This window comes from Papio anubis, chromosome 6 (genome assembly GCF_008728515.1).
Source record: "Papio anubis isolate 15944 chromosome 6, Panubis1.0, whole genome shotgun sequence".
In the NCBI taxonomy this organism is placed as follows: Eukaryota; Metazoa; Chordata; class Mammalia; order Primates; family Cercopithecidae; genus Papio; species Papio anubis.
Genome location: NC_044981.1, coordinates 113,679,960 through 113,705,812, shown reverse-complemented (window position 1 = coordinate 113,705,812; position 25,853 = coordinate 113,679,960). Strand labels below are relative to the sequence as shown.

General features: G+C 42.4%; 1 protein-coding gene across 1 annotated transcript in view; it reads left to right on the top strand.

The window, feature by feature from the left end:
- UST (uronyl 2-sulfotransferase) overlaps positions 1–25,853 on the top strand; it is a 322,585-nt gene that overhangs the window by 200,639 nt on the left and 96,093 nt on the right. Inside the window, exon 5 of the mRNA XM_021937743.2 lies at positions 4,011–4,164. Coding sequence (XP_021793435.2) covers positions 4,011–4,164 — 154 coding nt within the window. The remainder of the gene's footprint in view (positions 1–4,010; positions 4,165–25,853) is intronic.

The window sequence follows — 25,853 nt, the reverse complement described above, 5'->3', positions numbered from 1 at the left end:
CTCTGGCCTATGGTACTTTTCACCCTTTAAGGTAGATAGCAGCACAAAGGTACCCTCTACTTCCAGGTCAGAGGCTGAAAAGGAGGTAGGCTTTTGGCAGAATGGTGGTTACCAGGGGTGGGGAAAGCAGAAAAAGAGATTTTTATGTTCAATGGGCAGAGTTTCCATTTGTGAACATGAAAACGTTGTGGAGATAGGTGGTGGTGATGACTTCACAACAATGTAAATGTCTTAATACTACTGAATTATATACTTTAAAATGATGAAAAGGGCAAATATATATATTACATATACATATTATTTTTTACTAGAATTTCTTAAAAGAACAGAATATACTTTCAAAAACTGATTGCAATCACAGTAATCTCTACTGTAATTGGAGTACAAAACAGTCTTAATTCTCAAGGATAATTCTGGTCTTAAGTATTGATTTAATATGTGCAATAATTATCATCTCAGGAAGAATGCCTTTTAAATTTGGATGAAAATATACCCAAAATTTTTACTAGTGCTTTGTGTAGCTATTGAAGAGGTGACTAATATTATCGATGGGTTGATGAATTGATTGAGGTAGCAGTGTGAGACAGATGCTGATGAAAATGCTCAGAATGATGTGTTTGGAAATGCCTCTCAGAATGAGAACCATGTAGTTATGGTTCCTAGAGAATTATGCCCTGCTACAGATCTTCATCTTCTCATCAAAAAAATAAGTAAAATTTTAAAACTATGACACATTTGCAGAGTCCGAAGGAAGCCCAGAGGAGTGATTACAGAGTCGGTGAATAGGATCTGTGAACAAATGTCGAAGAAATTGGTATTGCCTGCTATTTTAGGACGGCTTAAAAGAGCTTCATAGATGCAGGAGTAATTGTGGTGACTGAAGGACAAAAGATTGTGTTGTTGAACAAAAAACAAAATATGGCCTGACTCTTCTACTCTCTAGTGTATGCACTACTTAGAACCTGTGATCAGCCGTAGTCACCACAAATTTTTAGAGCTCCATAAAGATCAAATTAGAGCTGTAGATTATAAAATGAAGGGCAATAAGTCTTAAGATAAAAGCCAAAGGAATTTTTGAAGGAAACAATAAAAAGTTAAAGGAATTAAAATTGAAGTTGAAAAGGCTAAGCGTTGTAAAAGCATAGGAGACACAAATTCTTTGTGTCAAATGGTTCAAACAAAAGGAAATGTGCATAAAAGGAAAATTTTAAATATTGGCTGGGTGTAAGAAAGACTTTTCAACTGACAAAGTAGACTTCACAGGGAGGTTGTGGAATCTTCTCTTAAGGCCTTTAAAAATCAGGCAGGGTTTTTCACTGTATGGGATGGTAGGGTACAAACCATTCTCACCCCCAGAATGAAATCATGAGTGAGCAAAAGGTTCAGGTGACCCAGGGACTTTATAAATGGTAGCCAGGAATTCTGACCAGAGTTTTAAAATACTGAGAGGAGAAACTGATGCTGAAAGAAGATGGCATGAGGGTAGGGAAATTTGCTTCCCTGCTCAGGCACTAGGACATGTGCTATGCTATGGTCCCTGGTGGTAGCATGGTGGTATTCTGGCCTCTTCTGTATAACTGACATGTCACCCCAGATTTTCCCAATTTGGCAGAAGCTGTGTGTACAGAGGGCTGGCAGCCTGCAACCATTATTGCCTTCTGCAAAGGGGGAGATATATACCAGACACCTCTTTCTCATAGTTAGAAACTTCTAGAGAGAGTCTACTATATTATCTGATACTTGACAATACATTCTTAAGCCATCTAAAACTTCCATTTTGGAAAATTATTCTGGAAATCTTGCATTGGGTTGCAGCATGCAAACAAGAGCAAGTCATCCATGCTCATCAAGACTTGCCAGTCCTTACTTCTCTCACCACTGATCAAAGATGGCAGTGGTGAGGCTGAGAGCCATCTCCTGATGGGACACTGTGCATGGATTCATATGATTGGGCAGTTCTGCTAACTAGCACTAGCAATCATTCTTCACATGAACATAGAAGAACAGTTGAGGTTTTTAAAAGCGTGAAGCAGTTTTGAGGGTCTAATTATGTGTGTATTTGGTATGCAAGCCTTGTCTTCCTAGTCCCTAGCTTTATTACTTTAGTTACTGTTTATCATAGATATGAAACCCAATTTAATTTTAAAAGGGGGATAAATCTGGGGTGTGTACAGTAGTTAGCCGGTGGTTGGCACAGCTAGCTCCTGGGACTCCAGTGAGTTGTTCATCCAGTTACATGAATGTGTATTTCTGAGAACTAACAAGATTCACACTGCAAGGCTAATCTCATCCGTGAGCAATGTGTGTTCCAATGTGGTAGTATTTAAGGGCTCCAGGGTATCATTCATGTGTCCTAGTGCCTGAAATTCCACTATCTCAGAGTTGTTCCTTTGGATTCTTCTCTCTGAAGATTCTTTTTTAAAATGCAGATAAACCAAGAGCAACATTATATGAATTCATACACAGAAAAGGATGGGTGGCTTGTTATGCCTTTCCTCTGACAACAGAGTCCCATGATATGAGAAGAAACATTAACAACTGAGAGGCACACACTCAGATGTTCATTTCTTAATTTGGTCATCATTTGTTGAGCACCTACTGTGTGCCACACACTGAGCTACAGGGTGTCGTTCCTGGCTGCAGGAGGCCCACAGTGTGATGGGAGAGGCACACATTTCCACACAGTGCAGGAGAGAGGGCCCGGGGCACAGAGGAGGGAGGCATGGACCCTGGGTTGGGCATTAATTGCCGAAGGATGTGATGTGACTCCAAGCTGGGTTTTGAAAGGTGAATGGAGTCTGCTAGCTCCTGGAGAGAGGCAGAAGCGGGGTCCTGTCAGTTTGTTTTCTCTTAGAGTTCTTTCTGACCCCTGAGAGAATGTCCAGGCACGTTCCTCAGAATGTCACAAGGTCATAGGGCTAGAGAACCCTGCAGGCCCCTCAGGAGGTCACCAGAGCATGACCTCTGCCCAGAGACTGGGGCAGTCTCCCCAGACTCCTCAAGGCTACTGCTTTCAAGCAGTTCAAAGAGAAAAAGAAGGAATTGTTAAGACAAATCCAGCCAATCTCATCACTTTCCCTCAGGAAGACCTTGTTCTTCGGCCAAGATTTAGTGGATTCATCTAATCCTTTCATGGAAGGAATTAAAATGGAACACCTGGCTATTTGCTTTATTTTTATCTGAAGCCGCTTGCCATCACTTGAGGATAATTATGTTGAATATTGTTTTATTCTTGATATCCCACACAAAATTTCCTCAACTCCGGAAATCACTTTTCCATAATTAAGAGCGTAGATTCTAGAGCCAGATTGCCTGGACCCATATCCTGGTTCAGCTACAAGTTATGAACCTTATTCCTGCCTCAGTTTCCCCAAGTGTAAATGAGGATAATTATTTTTTCTACTCTATTGATGTGTTATGGGGCTTCAGCAAGCTGGTTGCATGAGGTATTTAGAACAAGATGAATAGAGAGTGCTCAGTGAAGACTGGCTGTTATTCACTCACTTACTGCAGAGCACCTGACCCAGAACTGTTTGAATTACAATGTAGAGGAAGGGCCATCTCACTCAGCAAGGCAGTCAGAACCTACCAATCAACCGAAACATTCACCAAGGGCCAACTGTGTCCCCATGGGTTCTGTTCTAGCCATTGCAAATACTAAATCCAATACAGAGTGGCCCCCATCCTCGAGAAACCTACAGCCTAGTGAGAAAACTGGACACCATCTCTTCCTTAACATGCACAATGGTGTGGTTTGTACCGTGCTATACTATGAAATGTCCTCACAGCCCCTCAACAGGTACCTGGAACAGGTATCATCCTCCCCACTTCCTGCATGATAATAAAATGCCTATCAGGAAACCCTGTTTGCTTATTACGTGTCATTGGCACCTTCGCATAGGAGATCATCTTTCAGTAAGTTAACCCAGAGGGGAGGGAAGATGTTGTCTAAGTAGGCCCTGTTTTCCTCCTGCAGTGATGGGTTGTAACGAACTCAATGTTTGTGTTAGGTTTGGAGGAGACCAGCCTGTCTACATCAACATCATTAGAGACCCCGTCAACCGGTTCTTATCTAACTATTTTTTCCGTCGCTTTGGAGACTGGAGAGGGGAACAGAATCACATGATCCGCACCCCCAGCATGAGGCAGGAGGAGCGCTACCTGGTAAGTCAGTCCTGTTGCATGCAAAAGGTGGTCTCCCCACTGCCTGGGGAGTGGCCCCTCCACCAGGGAAGGCTCACTCTTCCCTTCCCAGGCCTTGCCCTTGGCGCCTTCATGGAGCATGGGGCAGAGAGGGTGCTTCCGCAAGAAGGAGGTCTTGGCGAGAGAAACTGGTTCCAGGTGACCCAGATCTTAATGAACATTTCCTCAAATGATCTTCTGATGTTACTTTGCTCAGTTGTCTTTAGTGCTAGATTTTGGGTCCCAGAGCGGAAACAGTCTTTCCTAAGGAGTCCTGACTAGCACTGTCGTGCTTAAGAAGAACAAAGGTGTTGGGGGGTGTCTGTTAGAGGGCGGCAGAGCCCTTTCTCATCCCTCAGCCCATTCAGTTCCCATGACCACTCTGGGAGGGAGGGAGTGTTTTCAGATGAGGACCCTGAGATTCCAAAGGTTGTGGGATTTGCCAGTCACCTCTCAGGTAAGGGCACAACCGCGACCGACTGTTTCCGGGTTTCCTGCCTTCACAGTCTGGGTTCTTTCCACCACAGCGCGATAGAACCCTGTCATTGGACCAGTAATTGTTTGCTTTCTCTAGACTTGTTTTGGGACCCTCAGCTCCATAAGGGATGTTAGTCTTGAGTCCAGTAATTATTTCCGCAGCACAGAGGTTGGTAACAGAAATGGAGGGTGGAGTTGCGCGTCTTTCTTTGAGCACTAAAACGAAAGGTACATTTCCCATCCCTTTGTAGAGACACACGTACTGAGGAGCTGACAGCCTGGTGCCCAGGAGGCTGAAATCCTGGTCTCTGTGTCTGAGAGAGCCCTTGGGGTTCACCTGGACCCATTCTGGGCTGTTGTTGGGCACAAGCAGGAACGAAGGAAGTGTTGAGGATCAGTCAGAGGTGTTGTTCCCAAAGCTGGAAGATCGCCCAGAGCCAAGGCCACTGCTGATGCGCCCTCAGCAGCAGCCTTGCCGCTGGAGAATAGCACCGAATCTCCGGGCCAAGGCCAGGACCGCTGCTTCCTCATCTCATTTTAAACACGTAATGGAAGCGGATGTTCAGAGGCTGGGAGCATTTGGGGATGATGTCCCCTCAGTGTCACATTCATGTTTTCAAATCCATGATTAGAGTAGAGAAAACTGAGATACAGAGAAGTTAGTGTCTCAGTCAGGGCCAGACGACTACACCAGACCCATGTGGCTTTCCACTCACCTTTGGTATTTGATCAACTACCTAAGACATCAGTGAAATATTTTGATGATTTTTTTTATTTTTATTTTCTTCCTTTGATGATATAGTTTAAAAGGGGCTTTTCCTCTTTTTTTTAGTTTTTGATGGCAAAACCCTAATCTATTTCTTTATAGGTTATGAGACCTGGTGCAGTGGCTCACGCCTGTGATCCCAGCACTTTGGGAGGCTGAGGCAGGTGGATCACTTGAGGTCAGGAGATCGAGACCAGCCTGGCCAACATGGTGAAAACCCGTCTCTATTAATAATACAAAAATTAGCTGAGCATGGTGGCACACGCGTGTGATCCCAGTTACTTGGGAGGGTGAGGCAGGAGAATCCCTTGAATCTGGGAGGCAGAGGTTGCAGTGAGCCGAGATTGTGCTACTACACTCCAGCCTAGGTGCCAGAGTGAGACTCCATCTCAAAAAAATAAAAAAATAAAAAATAAATAAAAATAATTAAAAATAAATAAAAAAATAAACTATAGGTTATGAATATGACTATATGTTTTTTATTTGGTGAGACGTGTATTCAGAGTATAGAACTGCTTACTACAAGAATAATGTCTTCTCTAATTATATTCATTATTTGTTTTGGATCTTGATTAATATATGTTGTTTTAAAAAGAGCATACATTCCATTTAATCCAGATAATTCTTTCATAGTTCTGATTCAATCCTCATGCTAAGAAAGTTAGAACCAGAGGATAGCAGAAAACGCCAAAAAACCAATGATATGGAAACACGTCTTATGAACACTGCTCTTCAAATATTAATGTAAGAGTTGAGAGGAATGCTCCAGCTTTTTCCGCTCTGTCAAGCTTTTGTTGCCATCCTGTAAATCATTTCATATAATGTAGTCTTCACACACACAAATAATAAGCTGCAATCATAGAGAGAAAGGTGGCAAATGTGAGGGGGAAAAATTATGGTTTGGAATTTCTATTTGTTTGTTTTTGTTTTGAGACAGAGTCTTGCTCTGTTGCCCAGGCTGGAGTTTTTGCAGTGGCAAGATCTCTGCTCACTACAACCTCCACCTCCGGGGTTCAGGCGATTCTCCTGCTTCAGCCTCCTGAGTAGCTGGGACTACAGGCACCTCCCACCATGCCCAGCTAATTTTTGTATTTTTAGTAGAGGCAGGGTTTCACCATGTTGGTGAGACTGATCTCGAACTCCTGACCTAAAATGATCCACCCGCCTCGGCCTCCCAAGTGCTGAGATTACAGGTGTGAGCCACCATGCCCAGCCTGGTTTGGAGTTTTTTTTAAAAAGGTCATAAAATATTGAAAATTGGTAGTTGGGGCAAGTGTTATCTTTTCGAAGAGCTGGTAACTGCCTTTATTATGTGACTTGAGAGATTGTAGGGAGATTTCCCTGCCTAGAATTCTGCCCTTAGAAATTTGTAGGGGCCCCTTTCCAAATGTAAGCACTGTGTTCGGGAAGGGTCTGTGTCACATGAGCTCATCAGATCGATCCTTGGCAAGGCCCCAGCAGGAAAGCACTAGGCTCCCCAAAGCAGCACAGCAGAAAGTCGGGGGGCTCAGATTCAAGAGAGGAGAGCCTGGTGGTGGCGGGGAGTGGGTGTCCCCTTCATGGTCTAGTTCCAGCCTGACCTGGTTAGAAGGCTGTCTTCTTGTTCAAAGGATAGTTTGTTTATTTGGAAGAAGATGGTCTATTGCCTTTTTTTAATAGCTGAAACTTTTAATTCCATCTCCTTGGTCCCATTAGACCCTTGAAATAAAATCGGCCCCTTTCAGAAGAGTCTGTCCTCATTTTGGCAAAGCCTGGGTAGTCAGTTGTCTGACTCAAAAGAGGGCGTTGTTTGTGTCTCAGCGGGGCACAGGCAGCTGTGAGGAGCCCACTGTCCCCTCCTTGCAGGGCACCCCTCCCCTTGGAGGCCCTTCCCTGCACACCACATGCCCACAGGGTCTTGGGTGCTGGCCTGAAATGGGTCTGCTGATTTACCACATCGTTCCAGATCTCAGTGCTCCAAAGCCCCTTGCTTTATCCCATTGCCAAAAATCGGGCAGTTCTGCCCCTGGCCCTGAGCCTCCCAGAGCTGCTTAGCATACAGCTGGGAGCGGCCAGCGCCTGCCTCCGAGCCTGCTCTGAGGATGAAATAATATCATCTTGTGAGGCAGGGTGGTTTGGAAGAAAATGGAAAGGGTAAAGGAATCCTGGGATTTGCAGGAACCCCAAAGAAGATAAGGACTCTCATTTTACAGATGTGGGAATGGGCCTGGGATTCGGGGTGGGGTAAAGTCCCTCCTAGGAGGAGAAGCCAGAGCTCCTGATTCCACTTCGGTGGTGTTTGCCCACTCAGACCTTACGTTTTACTTCCTGAAGGGTAAAGCGAGAAGAGGACTGGGCCAAGTCCCATGCTTTTGAAGCAGAATCATTTGATGTAACATCGTCTCTCCATCTTTACAAAGACATCGCTGTTACAGCAATTTGTTTTCAAATATTCAAGCGTCTTATAGCTATACCTTATTTTCTGGAAACAACTAGCTTTTCTCAAACTTTCTATTTCTTTCCAAACTCTTCTTCCTTTGCATTTCCTGGAAAATCATTTTTAAATAAACTAGTGCTCACATAGATGCAAGTTCAACTTCCAGCAGCCATACTGTGAAAAGGCAGTTGTCTTAGGCTCATTTCTTTTTGTCCAGAGCTGGAAACTCCCCAGTGTGAAGTTGGCTGCCTCCTTTTTGGGGATGAGGGTCCTCTGAACCCAGGCACACTTGGACACATCCCAGCACCTGAGACTCTTCTCCAGCTCATGTCCGGCCTCCTTTATTTCCAGGGCAGGGAAATACCTGGCATACAGACCATATTTAATGAAAGAATGAATGATGGAAAAGCTTTTTCTAACGAAGAGCAACTGTTGTCATCTCCAGATGAGGGAGAGCATCTTATTCCTGCTGGAGCCACTCCCTTTTCCAATCTTGGAGCTTCCATGAAAGTGGATTTCTTATGCTGTCATTTTCACCCTGCTGGTGAAAGTTCTCAAAAATGTCACATTGGGCTCCTGCCCTAACCACTGTTGCCACTTCACTAGGCCATCCTCTGTTTGAAGAATAGGAAGAGAAGGGAGAAAATCTTCCCAGAGAGAACACTACCTCTCTAACACTGTTTATTCGGCTTGGCTGTAAACTGTGGAAAGTAATGCCTGTTTAAAAGAAAAGATGTGTAATTTACAGCTTCTTAATTCATAAAGAATTCAGTGAATCATGTTGGCCCTGTTGGATTCTGGAGAAGTCTGAAAACTGGCCAGAGTCAGCAAAGGTTTTTAGAAAGCTATGCATTTTAATCTACTTGAAAGCTTTGGACTCCAAACGTCCTTTAACTTTGAAAGTATACATATGAAACACTGGTGTGTGGAAATTTCCACTCTGTCCCAACCAGCTGAGACTGTCCTGTGAGTGAAAGAAACCTTAGGCATTGCCTTTATTCCTAAGGCACTGTTTTTCTTAAATAAATAAAATGAAGAAGGGCTTTGGATTGTCTGCTTTTTAAGTGTTTCAGTAAATATCTATGTTTTCCAAATCCGTAAAGATAAGAAAATTACACTCTTGGTCTTCAACTAGTTCAGATTTAGCTTCCAATTGCAGGCTGAGCCAGGGGCCTAAGATAAGGTGTATTTATATTCCCTTCTCAACTGCCTTAGCTGGGAGACTTGGCCTGGGATTTAGCCTCTGTGAACCTTGCTTGTCTCATCTGTACAATGGGACCATATTACCTACTTTGCGTGCATTACAGGGTTGTTGGGAGAGTCAATTGAGCATTCTACAAAGAAGTGCTTTGGAAGCTAAAACTTTCCAGAACACGTTTCAGTATTGATGCTCCCACCCCCTTGTCTCCGTTACCGGCTCCACATGACCTAAAGGGGCCATTTTTCCTACAGACCTGGAGCTCCTCTGCTCAGGAAGTCCATAGGGGCTGCTGTTTTCCTGGGGCTCAGGACATACTGGGTCCTGAACCCTCAGGTCTGCTTCTGCTGTGGTCTCAGATTGCCTCACTAGACTCCTTCCCCTGGGAACCTGTTTCTAAGGAAACTGCTTCTCTTTGTGTTCCCAACAGCTGGAGATGTGTTTTGATCCCAGCCCGCTGGCATACATTTGTCCTGTGTTTATTTACATGGAAACCTAAGCTCCTGTAGGCCCTGGGTTGGAAAGTCATATACACGCGTACTCTCCCCCTCCAAGGAGTAACGAGAAAGGCACGCCAGAGCCGAATGCTCCGCCAGGCTGATGCAAGCCATCCAGGAGCACGGAGGACCAGGAAGCCCTAGCTTCAGAGATACACTGTGAAATACATTTGTCCTGGGTGTATCTAAAGCAGGAGTCATGGGTGTTTTTAGGACCAAAGGCCACTTCTGGGAGTTAGCAAGACCTGAGGGTATCCCTGGGAGTTTCAGGCAAACAGAAAACAAGATGGGTAAAGGAAGAGGCAAGGGAGGAGAGGAGGGACCAACAGATGAATTTTGGAGCTAGAATAGAATGCTACTCCCTGCCCCCTGTGCTACCACCAAACAGCAGTCCCGTGTGTGGTGTGTAGCAGGTTAGCATGCTTTGCTTCATATTAGGGCATCCGCCCTCACAGCCTCCCCTGGTGTAGGTATGAGCACTCCTCATTCCCCTCTTATGAACCAGGATGGTGATCCCAGAGAGGTTGAGTGGTGGTTAAGATCAAACCACAAATAAGGGGAGCTTGCATGAGGCTACCCAAGTTACAAGGGGCTTACGATTCACTCAGGTTGCCTCTGGTAACAGGAGCCAGGGGGCAGGAGAACTGTGGGAATGAAGACAAAAGGATTGCGGGCCAGTGAAGACCAGGAAATGAATGCCAGGCAGAGCCAGACCCCATGGGAAGCACATAAACCACAGCACAGCTAAGCCGCATGGAAACTAGAAATTGTTGAGACTTAGAGCCACTTCCAGCACTCAAGTGTCAGTGCCCAGGCTGCCCAGGGGTTCCCAGTTCTCTTCAGCCATCTTCAAAGACACCAACGGAGGATTGAGCCCCTCTTATGCTTCACACCTCTCCTTCTACCATCTCATTTCTCTAGCCCGCTGGAAAGGGCTTTCCACTTCTAAGGACTTATGTCATTAGATTGGGCTCACCCGGATAATCTGGCGTGGTGTCCCCTCTCAAGGTCTGTAACCTTACTCACATTCGCAAATTCCCTTTTGCCATACAAGGTAACATATTCACAGGTCCCAGGGATTAGGATATAGACACCTTCAGGGTCCATTATTTTGCCTACCACAGTGTCACCAAGGACTACTTAGCAGGGGGCAGAAGGGAACTGTGGAGGGGACATGGGCGTGACAGGCGTTCTGACACTTGGCTATGCCACTTATAAGTGCTTGCCACTGTGCATTCTACTATGCAGTGGCACCAAACCATGGTTTTCCTGACCCTGGTCTGCAAAACCAAGTGGCCAGTCATACATTTTGTTTTTTCTTCTACTAATGACTCATGCATCCATCCATCTGTCATTCATTCATTCACTCAATAAACATTGATTTAGTACTTTATGTGTGGCAGGAGCTATGGTAGGAACTGGAAATAAAATGTTGAGCTAAAATAGACACTGTCAGTCCTCACGGAGCTCACAGACTGCCAGGGAGACAAGCATTCATCCCAAAACCACACAAATGTATGTGAAATAATTGCTGCATCACATCCTACATGTAGGATGTAGGCTGCATCCTACAATGCTGAGAGACATGGTGCTGTCCAGGCATTGTGTGGGGCAATTGGCAAGTCTGGAAGTCAGAGAAGTGTTGGTTGAGCTATATCTGAAGGGAAAGAGAAGGAAGAACCCCTAGGCACAGGGAACATACAAAGCCCTGTGGCAGAAGGGAACACAGTGAGCACGGAAGAGGAACCAGGGAATATGAAGCAGGGTGAGCTGAGGGAGAAAGGAAAGAGCTGAGTCCAGTGATGTGGGCAGGCAGGTGGTAGGCCTCATAGAGCCTCCCAGACCCTGTTAAAGATCCCTGGGGAGGCACTAAAGGACTTAAAGCAAAAGAGGCGTGTTTACAGGACATCCTGAATCTTTTACATTTTGTTGGGGGAATCACTTTGGCCAAGGGCTTCAAGTCAATGTGGATAGACCAGCTAGATAGATCAGAGGCTACTGCAGTGATCCAAGTGCAAGATAAACCAAGGAGCAAGTTTTTATGGGACATCAACCAGGTGCAAGGAGCAGCTCCAGGTGGGGTCAGGAGCGGCAATCAGGGAGCAATTACAAAGAGGTTGAAGACTCATCGCTGTGCTTCCAGTTGCTTGCCGCCTAGTTAGCAACAGAAGACCCAAACTTGAAAAGCTTAATACCAACAAGGAGAGAGTTGTTAATAATAGCTCAGTGCAGCCGTACAGGACTTGTCATTGGCTGGGATGTGTTAAATTAGCAATTTGAAAAATGCGGGGAGGAACCAAACCACCAAGAGTTGTGGTTGTTGGGAGCGGCTTCCCAGGAAAGGAGAGACGAACAGAGGAGAGGTGGGTGCTGTCTTTAGCAGTAGAAGCAGATGCAGCAGAAGTAAGGCTCTGGGGACAGCAGGAGGGGACTGTTCCAAGTGAAATGACATTTTAGAAAGTGTGTAAAAGCCTGAGAGCAAGATGCTCACTCTATGGTGAACCGCCTATTTGGCAGGAGCAGAGGGCTTAGGGAGGTGAGGAGCTTGGGTACAGTAAACTGTTTCTCCAGATGTCCCAGTAGTGGGGGGAAGGAACGCTGCTCTGATGGCTGCCAAGGCAGGTTTGCCTGACCTGTCTCCATACAAGGTCCCATCAGGAGCACGCACCGCAAGGACTGCCAGAGCACAGCCAGGTGCATCCGCCGGCCACCTGTCAGCTGAGCTCATCTGCTATGAGCCCCGCCCCTCGCTGTGAGTCAGCCGAGCTGCTGCAGCTGTATCCCGCCGCTGGCGCTCAGCGCTGCGCCCCTACTGGGGCCGGTGGCTAACATTTACTAAGGCGGTGGTTCTCAGCCTCGGCCACTTGTGGAGGCTTTGAAAACTACTGATGCCTGGGTCACACACCCGAACGTTCTGGTTTAATTGGTCTAGGGTGCAGCCTGGGCTTTGGGATTTTTTTTTTTTTTTTTTTTTTAAGCTTCAGAAGTGATGCCAACGTGTAGCCGAGGTTGAGAACTACTGAGGAATTAACAACACATCCGTTCCTGACTGCCTTAGCAGGAGCTGTTTTTACCAAGAGAAGCACCCCCTGAATGCCTTATAGAAGCTTACCTTCTTATCCTCTGCCCATTTGGAAAAACCTGTATTTGCTCTCCCCTTAGACATTTTTATTTGTTAGGCTTTTCATTGGCATAAGCAAATAAATATCATTGAAGAGGTTTGATGGCATAGTACAATATTATTTGTTGTATTTAGGAATATTCTATATATGTCTTAAGTCAGACTTTCTTCTAAAGTTGAAGTAAATAATATTTATTATCCAGAAACCAAAGTGTGCAGTATACTGTACATTTCAGATCTCACTTTAGGAAGCCATGCTTTAGACAGTAAAACAGAATGAGCACTTTGATGAATAAAGTATTTTAGCATATGGACATCTTTTTATTTAGGTTGACAAGGCACTTGAAGTCCATTGCCATCTCTTCAAAGAGACATGTGACATTCTTTAAATGCAGGCCAATTCATACAAAGACGTGCAAATGCTAAATTAAAAGATGTCGGTGAGGAGAACTATGTTTTAAATGCAGTCAGGAAATGTTCTGTGAATGCAGTCAATGGGCTTGCTATCGAAAGAAGCTATGGGATGAAGTTTTATATAAAGCGAAAAACTAATGGCCCCACTGAACTTTGCTAAATTTTTGAATTTTATACTCTACATTTATTTTTGCAGAAGTTGGCATGCCTCTATAGTTGTCCTCAATTGCTTTGCCATTTGTAATATTTTTTCTCTGCCCAACTGTTTTACATACACAGTATAAATTCCCCAAAGGCTGAATGACCTCCAAACGTGTTCTTAAAAATATTTTGCAAAGTCTGAAGACAGGAAAAGTAAGTGTAAAACATCTAAGAGCTTTGTTGGAATCTCAGCTTGAATTCTAATTGCTAGTACTTATGAAAATGTCAATATTAACATGAAATAGCTGGCAGTTTTTCTAATAAATGTAAATTGAATTAGATAGTGTGTAATTGGAAAAATACTTGCTTCACTCAGGCTTCTCAAAATAAGACTCAGGATTTGTTAGCTGCGGCAGCCTTGCCCTCTAATGGCTGGAAGTTGAAGGACAAGACTAAAACACTTTTGACTATAAGGAGGATAGAAACTAAGAAGAGGGAATGTCTGACCATTTATCACTATATTGAGGGCTTCTTCTCAAAGCATGGGGCATGATGTTGATGTTAGCATGAGCTTATTATTAAAAGGAGTTGGGTAGGTGGGGAGCCAAGGCCATGCTAAGTATCTTGGAGCTTCAGAATAAGCTTGGATAGAAACAGGTTTTATAGATGCCTAATCTCCTGAAATGCAGTTGAAAGTTCAAACTTGCCTTGTAATATTAAAAAAATAAATAAATGCCTGAACAAGTTATACAGTAAACAATCTTGCCTGGACATTGCGATGGTCTGGTTTACAGTCACTGAGATTTGCTAAGCACATGTAACAAACAATTTTTGTTCCCATTTCTAATTGACCAATGAGTGTTTCAGACAGAGTAGAAATTATACCAATAAAAGTGGTTTGGCAGGAATTTCATAAGAAGTTTGATTTTATCCCATGTGCTTTCTGGGAAAGCAGCCAGGAATGAATGGAACAGGTGGGAGCTTAACTGGCTACAAAATCACACAGCCTCTAGAACAAACCACTTTTTCTCTGACCCTAAACCCATGCAGATATTCACAGTTGAATGAAAGAATTTTAACCAAAGCTTACTCAATTTCATGACAAGCAAAGTTTTTAAAACACCGATCTGCAAGAAGCCCCAGCCACCTAATGGGTAAGGCATTGGCTCCTAAAAAATGGCTCTTCACTTCATATTACAAAGTAAAAATGCAATGGAATTGTATCAACATTCAGCTAAAAGTTTGCATATGCATCTTCCTTTGCATTAAAGGTGAAATAACACTGGTGTGACTTTTATAGTAAGATGGCTGTCCCGTTACCACCTGCAGAGCATTATTCACTCACTTCTGGGTTTTGTAATTAACTAACCACTTGGATAAGACTTGTAGAAAGAGTCAGCAGATGTGTAAGACAAAGTTATCAAGTTCAACAATTAAAAAGGAAACTTTGATTACAAATGTCAGGAATAATTGATGGCATTCTATGTCTCACCACTATTAGTAAAAACCCTGTGAGATCAAGACAAGAGACCTAAACCAAGGCAATAAGATTAGCCAAAATCAGTCTTGATGACTGTTCATCTTTATTTCTCTTGGTAACTATTACTCAGGTATTTATTTTTTACATTCTCATACATTGCTTTTTAAACCCTTCAAATTATTTCATGTCTAAGTCTTATGTTCTGAACTAAAATGTAACTTGATAATAGAATATCATCTTGTCTCAGTACCCATCACAGTTCCCTCTTAAACACCCAATAACAGATGCGAGGATGTGTGGAGCTCCAACGATATTTGCCTCTAATGCCTACTTGCATGTGCAATTTCAGCATATTCTGAACACCTGTAGTATGCCAGACACTGTCAACCTGTCTCCAGATCATCTTCTTCCAATCCATGATCAAAGTGTCCAGTGTGTCTGTCTGACTTTGTCATTGCCTTGCTTAAAACACTCCTATGTATTTCTGATCTTTAAATGTAATATTAGCTATCATCATTATTATAATAATAATATTTAATCAAAGAGCATCACAATTGCATGTGAATCTACACTTATCTCAATAAAATTTCAGTTAGGAAAAAAAGCATCATGCACCAATAGAAAAAAGATAGGTTTATCAATAAATGGTATAGGAAAAATTAGATCGTTAAGGAACCCAACATACATTAAATAAATTCAGATGGATTAAAAAGGTAAAATGTGAGAAATCAGAAGGATGTGTATCTGAGCTGTGGAGGCTATGAGTTGTCTATCCTGTGGAAGGAGATGTGACTGAGCTAGAGGATGGCAAAGCACACAGTCAGTGGAAGAAATCACAAAAGAAAAGAATTTTAGATTTGTCTTTAGATAAATTAACAGTTTATTTCACAAAAAGGCATTGTAGGCAACGTTAACAGGCAAATCAAATGGAGATAAGATTTACAAATATGACAAAGAATTTATTCTTAAAGATATTAAGATATAAGAAGTCTTATAAATCAGTAAAATAGACTAATTTCCAATTGAAAAATTACAAGTAAAATTCCACATAATCTAAAAAATGCTCAGCCTCATCTATAATTTTTAAATTGCAAATTAAAGCAATACATCACTTTTAAGGTATTAAACTGGCAGAGACTTCAGCAATTATAAGTAGTGATGTGCTCATAAATGTTTAACAACTGCCTCTGGTGGGGGTGGGGGGTTGTTTTGTAACTTTGCCAATTTCTGTGGTGTAAATACTTCTCACCGTGGTGATTTCAAACTATGAACATGACATCACTGAATACAGCAGAGTTGATAGATGGCTATTTGCCTCTTATAAGCTGTTACTATCTGGCTCCAGCACATTCCCAATTCACAGTTAGTGCTGTCAAGGGTACATCAGAATGGACATGGCCGTATACTTCTGGTATCAGGATTCTGGGAGCATGGTCCATCTTATGCATCATTCACTTCCTCAGCCCCTCACCTGCTCACCATGTCATCATACGTTTTCATCTTTGCCAGCCTGAGAGATGAGAAATGATGTGTCAGTAGGATAAGTTGCATTTCTCTCTTTATGAGTGAAGTTGAGCATCTTCCCACATGTTTAAGAGGCATTTGTATTTTCCTTTCTCATCTTATCATTGCCCATTTTGCTAACATTCTGATTTCTAGAAACTTTTCAGAAAATTACAGACATTTGCCCATTATTTATGATATGAATTGCAAGTATTGTTTTCCTAGTTAATCTCTTTTAACTTTCTTTGTGATTTTTTACATGCATAATTTTATTTCTTTGTGTTCAAATTTATCAACCTTTTTCTTTTTATGGTTTCTGAGTTTTGTGTTACACTCAGAAGGATGTTATTAACTCTGAAACCATAAAAAAAAATATTCTCCATGGTGTCTTCTAGAGTTCTATTGTTACTCATGTTAAATTACAATCTTTAATACTTCTGAAATTTATTCTGGTGTCAGGTATAACATATCAATGTAGTTTCTTTTTTTTCCAGATGGCTAACAAATTATCCCAACATTTATAGAATAATTCATCTTTTCCTCATTAAAGTATCACCTTTATTATATAATAAATTCTTGGTTTTAGAGGGATCTGTTTTTTCTTTTGCCTTTTATTTTGTTCCATGAATGTGTATCTTTATATACAGAACACTATTCTATATATTTATATATATACACACTGTTGTAACCTATTATATAATTACAGAATACATATTTTTATTATGTAATATGCAATAGTATAATTACATAATGTAGAATAACTATTGTATATCTACATTTTATTATCTGGCAGGGTCCAGTCTCTCCTGTTTACTCAGCTTTTCCCCCAATTGTCCTAGATCTTTGTCTTTGCTCATTTTTCCTTAGGAACTTTAAAATCAGCTTGTTCAGGGCCGGGCGCGGTGGCTCACGCCTGCAATCCCAGCACTTTGGTAGGCTGAGGCGGGCAGATCACAAGGTCAGGAGATCGAGACCATCCTGTCTAACATGGTGAAACCCCGTCTCTACTAAAAATACAAAAAATTAGCCGGGCGTGGTGGCGGGCACCTGTAGTCCCAGCTACTCGGGAAGCTGAGGCAGGAGAATGGCGTGAACCCGGGAGGCAGAGCTTGCAGTGAGCCGAGATCGGGCCACTGCACTCCAGCCTGGGCGACAGAGTGAGACTCCGTCTCAAAAAAAAAAAAGAAAGAAAAATCAACTTGTTCAGCCGCCCCCTACCCCACCCCACGTTCATACCAGAAAACCCTATGTGTTGGGTTTACTTTGAGCTTTAGATTAAGGTAGGGAGGATTGACATCTGTGTGTGGAGTCTTATTATTTAAGAATGTATCCCATCCTGGCTAACACAGTGAAACCCCGTCTCTACTAAAAATACAAAAAATTAGCCGGGCGTGGTGGCGGCGCCTGTAGTCCCAGCTACTCGGGAGGCTGAGGCAGGAGAATGGCGTAAACCCGGGAGGCGGAGCTTGCAGTGAGCCGAGATCGCGCCACTGCACTCCAGCCTGGGCGACAGAGCGAGACTCCGCCTCAAAAAAAAAAGAATGTATTTTGCCTTTCCATTTGCTCAGCACTTCTGTTATCTCCCTCCAGAGTTTTAAAGTTTTCTTCATTTAATCTTGCACAGTTCTTAAGTTGATTTCTAGATATTTGATTTGTTGTTGTTGCAATTTTGCACATTATTACTGTTACTAATGTCTTTAACTCAGTCACCTTAGTGAGTGAATTCTATGTTTGTGAAGAAATTTTCACAGATTCTTTTCAGTTTACCAAATAAAATTATATCCCCAATTGATAATTTTATCTTTCTTTTTTCTAGTTTTTATAATTCTTATCCATTTGTTTTTGTTGTATCTCTAGAACAGTGTTAAATATAATGTTGATAAAAATGACCCAGCAATCCCATTACTGGGTATATACCCAGAGGATTGTAAATCACATATATTTTATAGTATATAGTCTTTATGTATGCTATAAGGACACACGCACATGTATGTTTATTGCAACATTGTTTACAATAGCAAAGACTTGGACCTAACCCAAATGCCCATCCATGACAGACTGGATAAAGAAAATGTGGCACATATACACCATGGAATACTATGCAGCCATATAAAATAATGAGTTCATGTCCTTTGCAGGGACATGGATGAAGCTGGAAACCATCATCCTCAGCAAACTAACACAGGAACAGAAAACCAAACACCGCATGTTCTCACTCATAAGTGGGAGTTGAACAATGAGAACACATGGACACAGGGAGGGGAATATCACACACTGGGGCCTATCAGGGGATGCGGGGAAAGGGTAGGGAGAGCATTAGGACAAATACCTAATGCATGCGGGGCTTAAAACCTAGATGAAGGGTTGATGGGTGCAGCAAACCACCATGACACATGTACACCTATGTAACAAACCTGCACGTTCAGCATATGTATTCCAGAACTTAAAGTAAAATTTTTTTTTAAATTGGTTTCTCGTAGAAGTCAGATAATTGAAGTAAAAGTTAAATTGCTAATTGCCAAATTTCGTTCATTTCTACTTTTATTCTGCTAGAGTATGATGTCTAGGATCCAGATCCTTTGGGATTTCATTTCCGGGAGAATATAAGCAGCATCAGTCTCAACAACTAGTAATGGAAAAGCCTAAGGAAAAAAACAAAGACTATCACATTAACACCCCTCGGCCCCGCATCCACCTGTCACCTACGTGTCCTTTTTGATACTCCACCACTTCCAGAGTGGCTTCATTCCCAGCTGCCTGTGTCTCCAGAGTAAATTCAAGTGTGTCCTTTCTTGAGGTCTCTGGACTGGATATTGTCTTGTGTCCTTTCCCATGGGTGTGGTTTCCCTGGCAGTCAGTTCCTCAGTGACCACATTTAACAAATTGTCATAAATGCAGGCTAGAACCATAATTCACAGTTCTGCAATACAAAGGAAAGATGAAAAACAACTGGAGGCTTAAAGTCATGTGAGGTACCCATTTGGCTTTGCTTTAATTATGACAGCAGATGTAAAGTTGAATTGCTCCAAGCCTAGATGGTCTTTGGCTAGGGCTCGTTCACCTGTGACATGGAGACCTCACATCTCCCTGACTTCTGTTGAAGCCTTCTTTGGCTTCCTGTCGGCTGCTACAAAAGGACTGGGAAGGTCTTTGAATTGACCCTGAGCTCACTTGACATTGGAAAAGGGAGAAATCTTTGACTAAGACCCTGTTGAGCAATTTTCAGTCCATCCATTCAGCTACAAATGTGGAAGCAAATATGCCGAGATCCTTGCGAAGAATGTTGATGCTTGATTGCACGATGTTTCTCTTTAAAGTTTTGGCCTTGAGAACTTCAAAGTGATGAGACTGTACTTCCTGCCATGCCCACTCTTAGCTCTGTGTGGTCAGTAAGCAGCGACTTTTTTTTTCCTTTATTTTTGGAAACTAAGTTGGAGGGAGGAAATAAACCCCCTCACTTGAATTGTTTTGGCTTAAGATGTATCTAAGATTTTAACTTTGTTATTTCCAGCTGCTTCCCTCTTTAAATTTAGGTTATTAATTTCATAAATCAGCATATGCCTTTTACCTTTATGTGCAAAGCCCAGATGTTAAAGCTTGGGTAACTCTTTGATTGGAATGGTGGGTTTCGTGTCTGGCCCATCCCAAATGGGCTCATTGTGCCTCACAATATTCCTTTCCTTCCATAAGTCCTTTGGTCCTTCATCTTTATCAAGGACTCACAGTCTCTCTTGGGTATCCGATAAGAATTTGTACGGTCAGTTTCATACATCTTGCCTTATCCATTTTTGTCCAATATGACTGCTTGTTACTTAAAACTTTTGAATAACATACATATATCTCCTATATACCCTATATACCATGCTCTTGATTTTTTAAAAAGAGTTATTTCCTTCATCTAGTCAGTCTAATCGGCAGTGAAACTCTTTTTATTTTTTCTGTAGAATGTCTCTCAAATGTCCCCATCTTCTCTCCACGGCTGCTGCCAACACCAGTCTTTTTTCAACTTTTTTTTTGGAACTTTTTTCAACTCTTCCATGCCTCCTAACAGCTCTCCTTAAATTCCAGACACTCTCCCTCTCTTTCAGCTTAGTGCTGCCAGATTAGCCTCCCAAAAGAGCACTTCACAGCATATCGTTTAATTTACTGCTCAAGAAGCTAGGTGACTTTTGCCCACTGTGATGAATTCTATAGGCCTTTCTCTGGCTTTCAAGGCTCTTAACAATCTGGACCTATCCTGCCAGCCCTGACTTACTGCTTTCCCAAATAAACGCTAATCCAACCAAGCTTCTGACATCCTCTTTCAGAAAAAGCTCATCCTCATCTCTATTCTTGTCCTTATGCTGATACCCTAAGTTGAAAGGCCTTTTTTGTCTTTTTCTTCTTTTCTGAGATAGGATCTCCCTGTGTTACCTCTGTTGGAGTGCAGTGGTTAGGATCTCAGCTCACGGCAGCCTCTACCTCCCAGGTTCAAAACATCCTTTTGCCTCAGCCTCCCAAGTAGCTGGGACTACAGGCACGACCCACCACGACTGACTAATTTTCGTTGTTTTTTTTTTTTTTTTTTTTTTTTTTTTTTTTTTCGAATGAGGTCTCGCTATGTTGCCCAGGCAGATCTCAAACTCTTAAGCTCAAGTGATCCTCCCATCTGGGGCTCCCAAAGTGCTGGGATTACAGGCATGAGTCACCGCACCTGGCCTGAAAGACATTCTTTGTCTTTTCTCTCTCCACCTCCTATCCATCGTTCAAATTCTCATCTGCCGTCTCTCGTGATCCCAGCCTTTGAGATGTTCTCCTTTTTCTGGAATTCCAGTTGCCCATGTGCTTTACCCCATTTCTTTTTCATGAAGTCACACTATGTTCCAGGTACTATTTAGCACTAGAATCCTCAACTTAATCCTCACAATGACCTTATGAAAAGGTGTGACTGGGATCTTATTTTAGAGTTGAGAATCCTGATGCTCAGAGAGGTTAAGTAACTTGCCTAGAGTGAAACCGCCTCCCTTAAGTGATAGAACCAGGATGCTCACCCAGGCAGACAGGCTGCAGAAGCCTTGCTCTTCACCACCATGCCGAACTGCTTCTTTTTGTCCTATGTGACACTCTCATTGATTCCTTAGTCCTTCCCAGCCTGACTTGTCAGCTCTTGAAGGGCAGGTGCCATCTTCACTGCTTTATTTACATCCCATTGCCTCCATGGAGATTTTCACATAGGAAGGTCTTAGAATTTGCTGCATGTGGGCAGGGATCCTGTCTTTTTCACCTGTACTTCTTCAGCACCTGGACACACACACAGGGTCTGACACATAATAAGATTATTAGCTCAGTAAATGATTAAATGCATACATATTTGATTGATTCACAGTTTGAAAAATACATGATCACATCAGTGCCTCCTTTGTGTATTTTTCATTCATATACATTTGCATATCTGTATTTTCTATGCAAGCATCTCTGGTGTCTCTGGGTCACTGCTGTTGATTAAGCTGGACACGTCTTTCTAGGCTATAAAATGAATATGTCTTTATCTGTTTGTGCTGCTGTAACAAAATACCTGACACTGGGTAATTTATGAAGAAAAGAAATTTCTTTCTCACAGTTCTGGAGACTGTGAAGTCCAAGATCAAAGTGCCAGCAGGTTCAATTTTCTAGTGAAGGCTTCTGTCTGCTTCTAAGATGGTTCTTCTGGAGGAGAAGAATGCTGTGGCCTCACACTGAAGAAGGAGGCAGAAGGGAAAGCGAGTTGAACTCCCTCCATCAAACCCTTTTTTTTTTTTTTTTTTTTTTTTTTTGAGACAGAGTCTCACACTGTCCGCCAGGCTGGAATGCCATGGTGCGATTTTGCCTCACTGCAACCTCTGCATCCTGGGTTCAGGTGATTCTCCTGCCTCAGCCCTCCAAGTAGCTGGGACTACAGGCATGCACCACCACACCTGGCTAGTTTTTTTTACTTTTAGTAGAGTTGGGGTTGCTCCATGTTGGCCGGGCTGGTCTTGAACACCTGACCTCAACTGATCCACCCAGCTCGGCCTCCCAAAGTGCTGGGACTACTGGCATGAGCCACCACACCCGACCTGTCAAGCCCTTTTATAAGGCCACCTAGTCCCATTCACAAGGGAAGAGACCCCATGGCCCAATCACCTCTTAAAGGCCCACTTCCTAATACTACCACATTGGCAACACCTGAGTTCTGGAGCGACCATATTGAAACCATAGTAGGATGCTTCGTTATCCTCAGCAAAATTAATTCTTGCTTGTTCAGTCTTACAGTTTCTACCCAGGGTACAGAGGGTCTCAGAGTACATCACTCCATTACAGCTGAAGAAATTAAGCTACACCAGTTTACTCAAACTAATATGTTATTATCAAAAAGAAACACTTCTGTTGTGCTTAGCAGCCTTAACAGTGCTTTTAAACTTGAGGTTTATGAGCACTTGCTTTTAGATACTAATCATTACAGGTAAATAAAATGTCATCATTAGTCCAACAGATCTTCAGAGTTTAATTTTCAAAAAGGTTTCCTTTTCCTGGGAAAGCTCTTCTAAATGGGGGCAAGATATTATTTGTTTCATTCCCTGTGCCTAAAACTACTTGGGCCTCCCTTTTTAATCCAGTATTGATTTAAATGTTTTTGATGAAAGACACCTCATCTAATTCTCTCTAAATATTATTAGAGAAAGTCAGATTTCTGCAGAGCACAATCTGTATTTAATTTATTTGCAAAGCCATATTGAGCACTGAGAATTTTAAGACTGAGTCAAAATAAATAATTTTACATTACAGCATCAGTTAACACCAACTTTTCAAAGGGCTTTTCGCTTTAAAAAACTCACAACACCTCATTAAGTCAACCGTCTTCCAAGAATGTGCTATTCGCCAGGATAGCCTTATTAGTCCCTTTTTGCAAGTGACAAAGCTGTGGCAAGAAGCAATTAAACATTTTTACCAGCGGCTCTTGGAATGGAGTCATACTGGGTAGGCCCTTGACCTGTGAGCTGCCCATCATTGGCACAGTAGAAAAGGAGGCTAGGAACAAGGCAGGAATGAAAACAATCAGAAGCAAGAAGCCAAATGGAAGAACGGGATTTGTCATCAAGGTCTTTTAACATGGGATCCCATGGAGTTAATAAAAGGAAAAAAAATCATACCTCAATTAGTCACAATATTTCAAGGCAGAAAAGAAACATAGAGGTTATCTCATCTCAGCCAGTCATTTGGGTTGTTACGGCTGGAGCAGGAGGGTTGGAAACACCACACAGTTAACCCCTGCTGTCATGTTGCCAGCAAAGGCTGAGCCCTATGGGGTGTTTACCAGGAAAAATGAATTTAGGAAATAAAATGTCAAGAACAAATTTGTGAAGTAGAAGAATGTCTGAAAACAGTGTATGTTAACTTCTGAAACAAAATGATAAAACCCAGAAATGACAGCTGTTTCCTAAACTGTTCCAATCTGTTGTTCACCAATCTACTTCTGAAGACGGCCTAGTGCAACCTCATTCCTGTCCAGAAAACGAGGACGTAGTCTTCAAGGTGACCAAATCACCATAGGAGACCCTATAGCCACCACCCCCACATCACACAGTGTACACATGCATGTGTGCAAACACTCACATGCTAACATCAATGCCAGTGACTGAAATTTGAGTTGTTCTTTTTTAAAAAAAAATTAAACTGTTCTTCCTGGGTTCTTTCCTTTAAATATAAATAGACCTGGTGGGTCTGGCATTTTGTTACCAACATCTTTTCAGTAATCTATCCATCTGCAACTGATTATGTACATCATGTGCATAAATGTTTAGACTACTTATATCCTGATATGGTCAATTCCTTCATTCTTCCTTTCAACAAATGCACAGCACCTAGTCTGTAGCCAGCCCTTTAGCAGATGTTGAGAATGCACTAATGAAAAACACAGATGTGTTCTAGCCGTCCCAGAGTATATAATCTATCAGGGAAAACAGACATTAAACAAGTAATAGGGAGAGATTGTCAAGCTGTGGGAACAATATGTGCATAGGTCAAGGGTCCCAGGTACTACAAGAATCTCATATGGATGAGAACAGGGGTGTGATATGAAAGCTGGAGAGGTGGTCAATAGATCGATCATCAAAGGCCTTAAAAAGATATTCTAAATATTTGAAGCTTTAAGCTAAAGACAATAAAAAGTCCTAGGCATCATGACACGATAGGATTTGCATTTATTTATTTTTAATTAATTTATTTGGTTTTTAGAGACAAGGTCTCATTCTGTCTTGCAGGCTGGAGTGCAGTGGCACAATCATAGCTCACTGCAGCCTCCAACCCCTGGGCTCAAGCAGTCCTCCTACCTCAGCGTCCCAAGTAGCTAGGGCTACAGGTGTGCACTGCCCCAGCTAATGGGGCCTTGCTATGTTTCCCAGGCTGGTCCTGACTCCTGGCCTTAAGCCATCTTCTGGCACTTCCTGCCTTCCTGCCTTGGAAGTGCTATCTTCCTTCCAGCACTCCCAAAGTGCTGGGATTACAGGCATAAGCCACTGCACTCAGCCAAGATTTTCATTTAGAATCTTATGCAAGGGGAAGAGTTTGGAGTAGAGCAAAATAAACGATTTTGGGTTGGAATAGGATTGTCATGGTACATGAGACCAAAAGGAATGGATAGATTAAGACATGTCTATGTAATAAGATCAACAATTGTCTCATGAGTAATTGACTATGGAGCTAAAGGACGAAGAGGCGTTCAGGATTATTCTAGGTTTCTAGTTGGAGTAAGTTGATGCAAAGTACTGCTGAGGGTAGGGAATAAAGGGACAGATGTGCAGGAAAAATAAATTCTGCTTTGGATATGCTGAGTTTCGGGTGTTTGAAGTACATACGAATGAAGACATCCAGCAGGCAGAAAAGTGGGCTAGGCTGAATATGTGGAATTGGAAGTTATCAGTATCCAAAGAGAGGGTAATCAGTCTACTAAGATATTCAGTGAAGGTTGAGATCATGTCTGGAACAATGTTGGTGCTCAGTAATTATTTGCTGAAGTTGATGAATTAGAGCCATGGGATGTGTATCAGGGATGAGGATAAAAGAGCCCAGAGTCACCCATTTTTTAGCACCAATTGAGGACTTAGAAGCAAAACAACAACAACAACAACAAAAACTGAACAAGAGTCCCAGGAAGAGTACAATATAGAGATGTGGTGGTGTCAGAGAATCAGAGGAAAAAAGTTCTGAGAGGTTCATGACTGTCAGAAGCTTCAAGGAAGAACATCTAAAATGAGAATAGAAAATGTAACCATTAGATTTCTACTAATCTTGGCAAGAGCAGTTTCCATTTAGTGACAAGGGTAGAAGCAAGATGGATATGCATATGGGGCAAGAAAGATGTGGAAAAAAGTGAAGATAGTAGTGGGGAAGTCTGGTCTGCATTGGCCTGGTGAGGCATGCAGAGGTATGTGTGGGTGGTAAGGATTGTCACGTTCTCTTTCAGGATCACTTAGCAAAGGAAGAGGTAGGTCCTCAGAACCTAAAGGGCAAGGAGATTCCACATCAGTCTTCTTTGAAAAAAATAAATACTTACTGAGCACATACCATATACACAACCCAAAGGGCTCCTTCAAGATGCAGAGGCCAAGATGAAATTGGATGTGCAAGAGATTTATTGGGGGAAATGCCTGTGAAGGGAAAA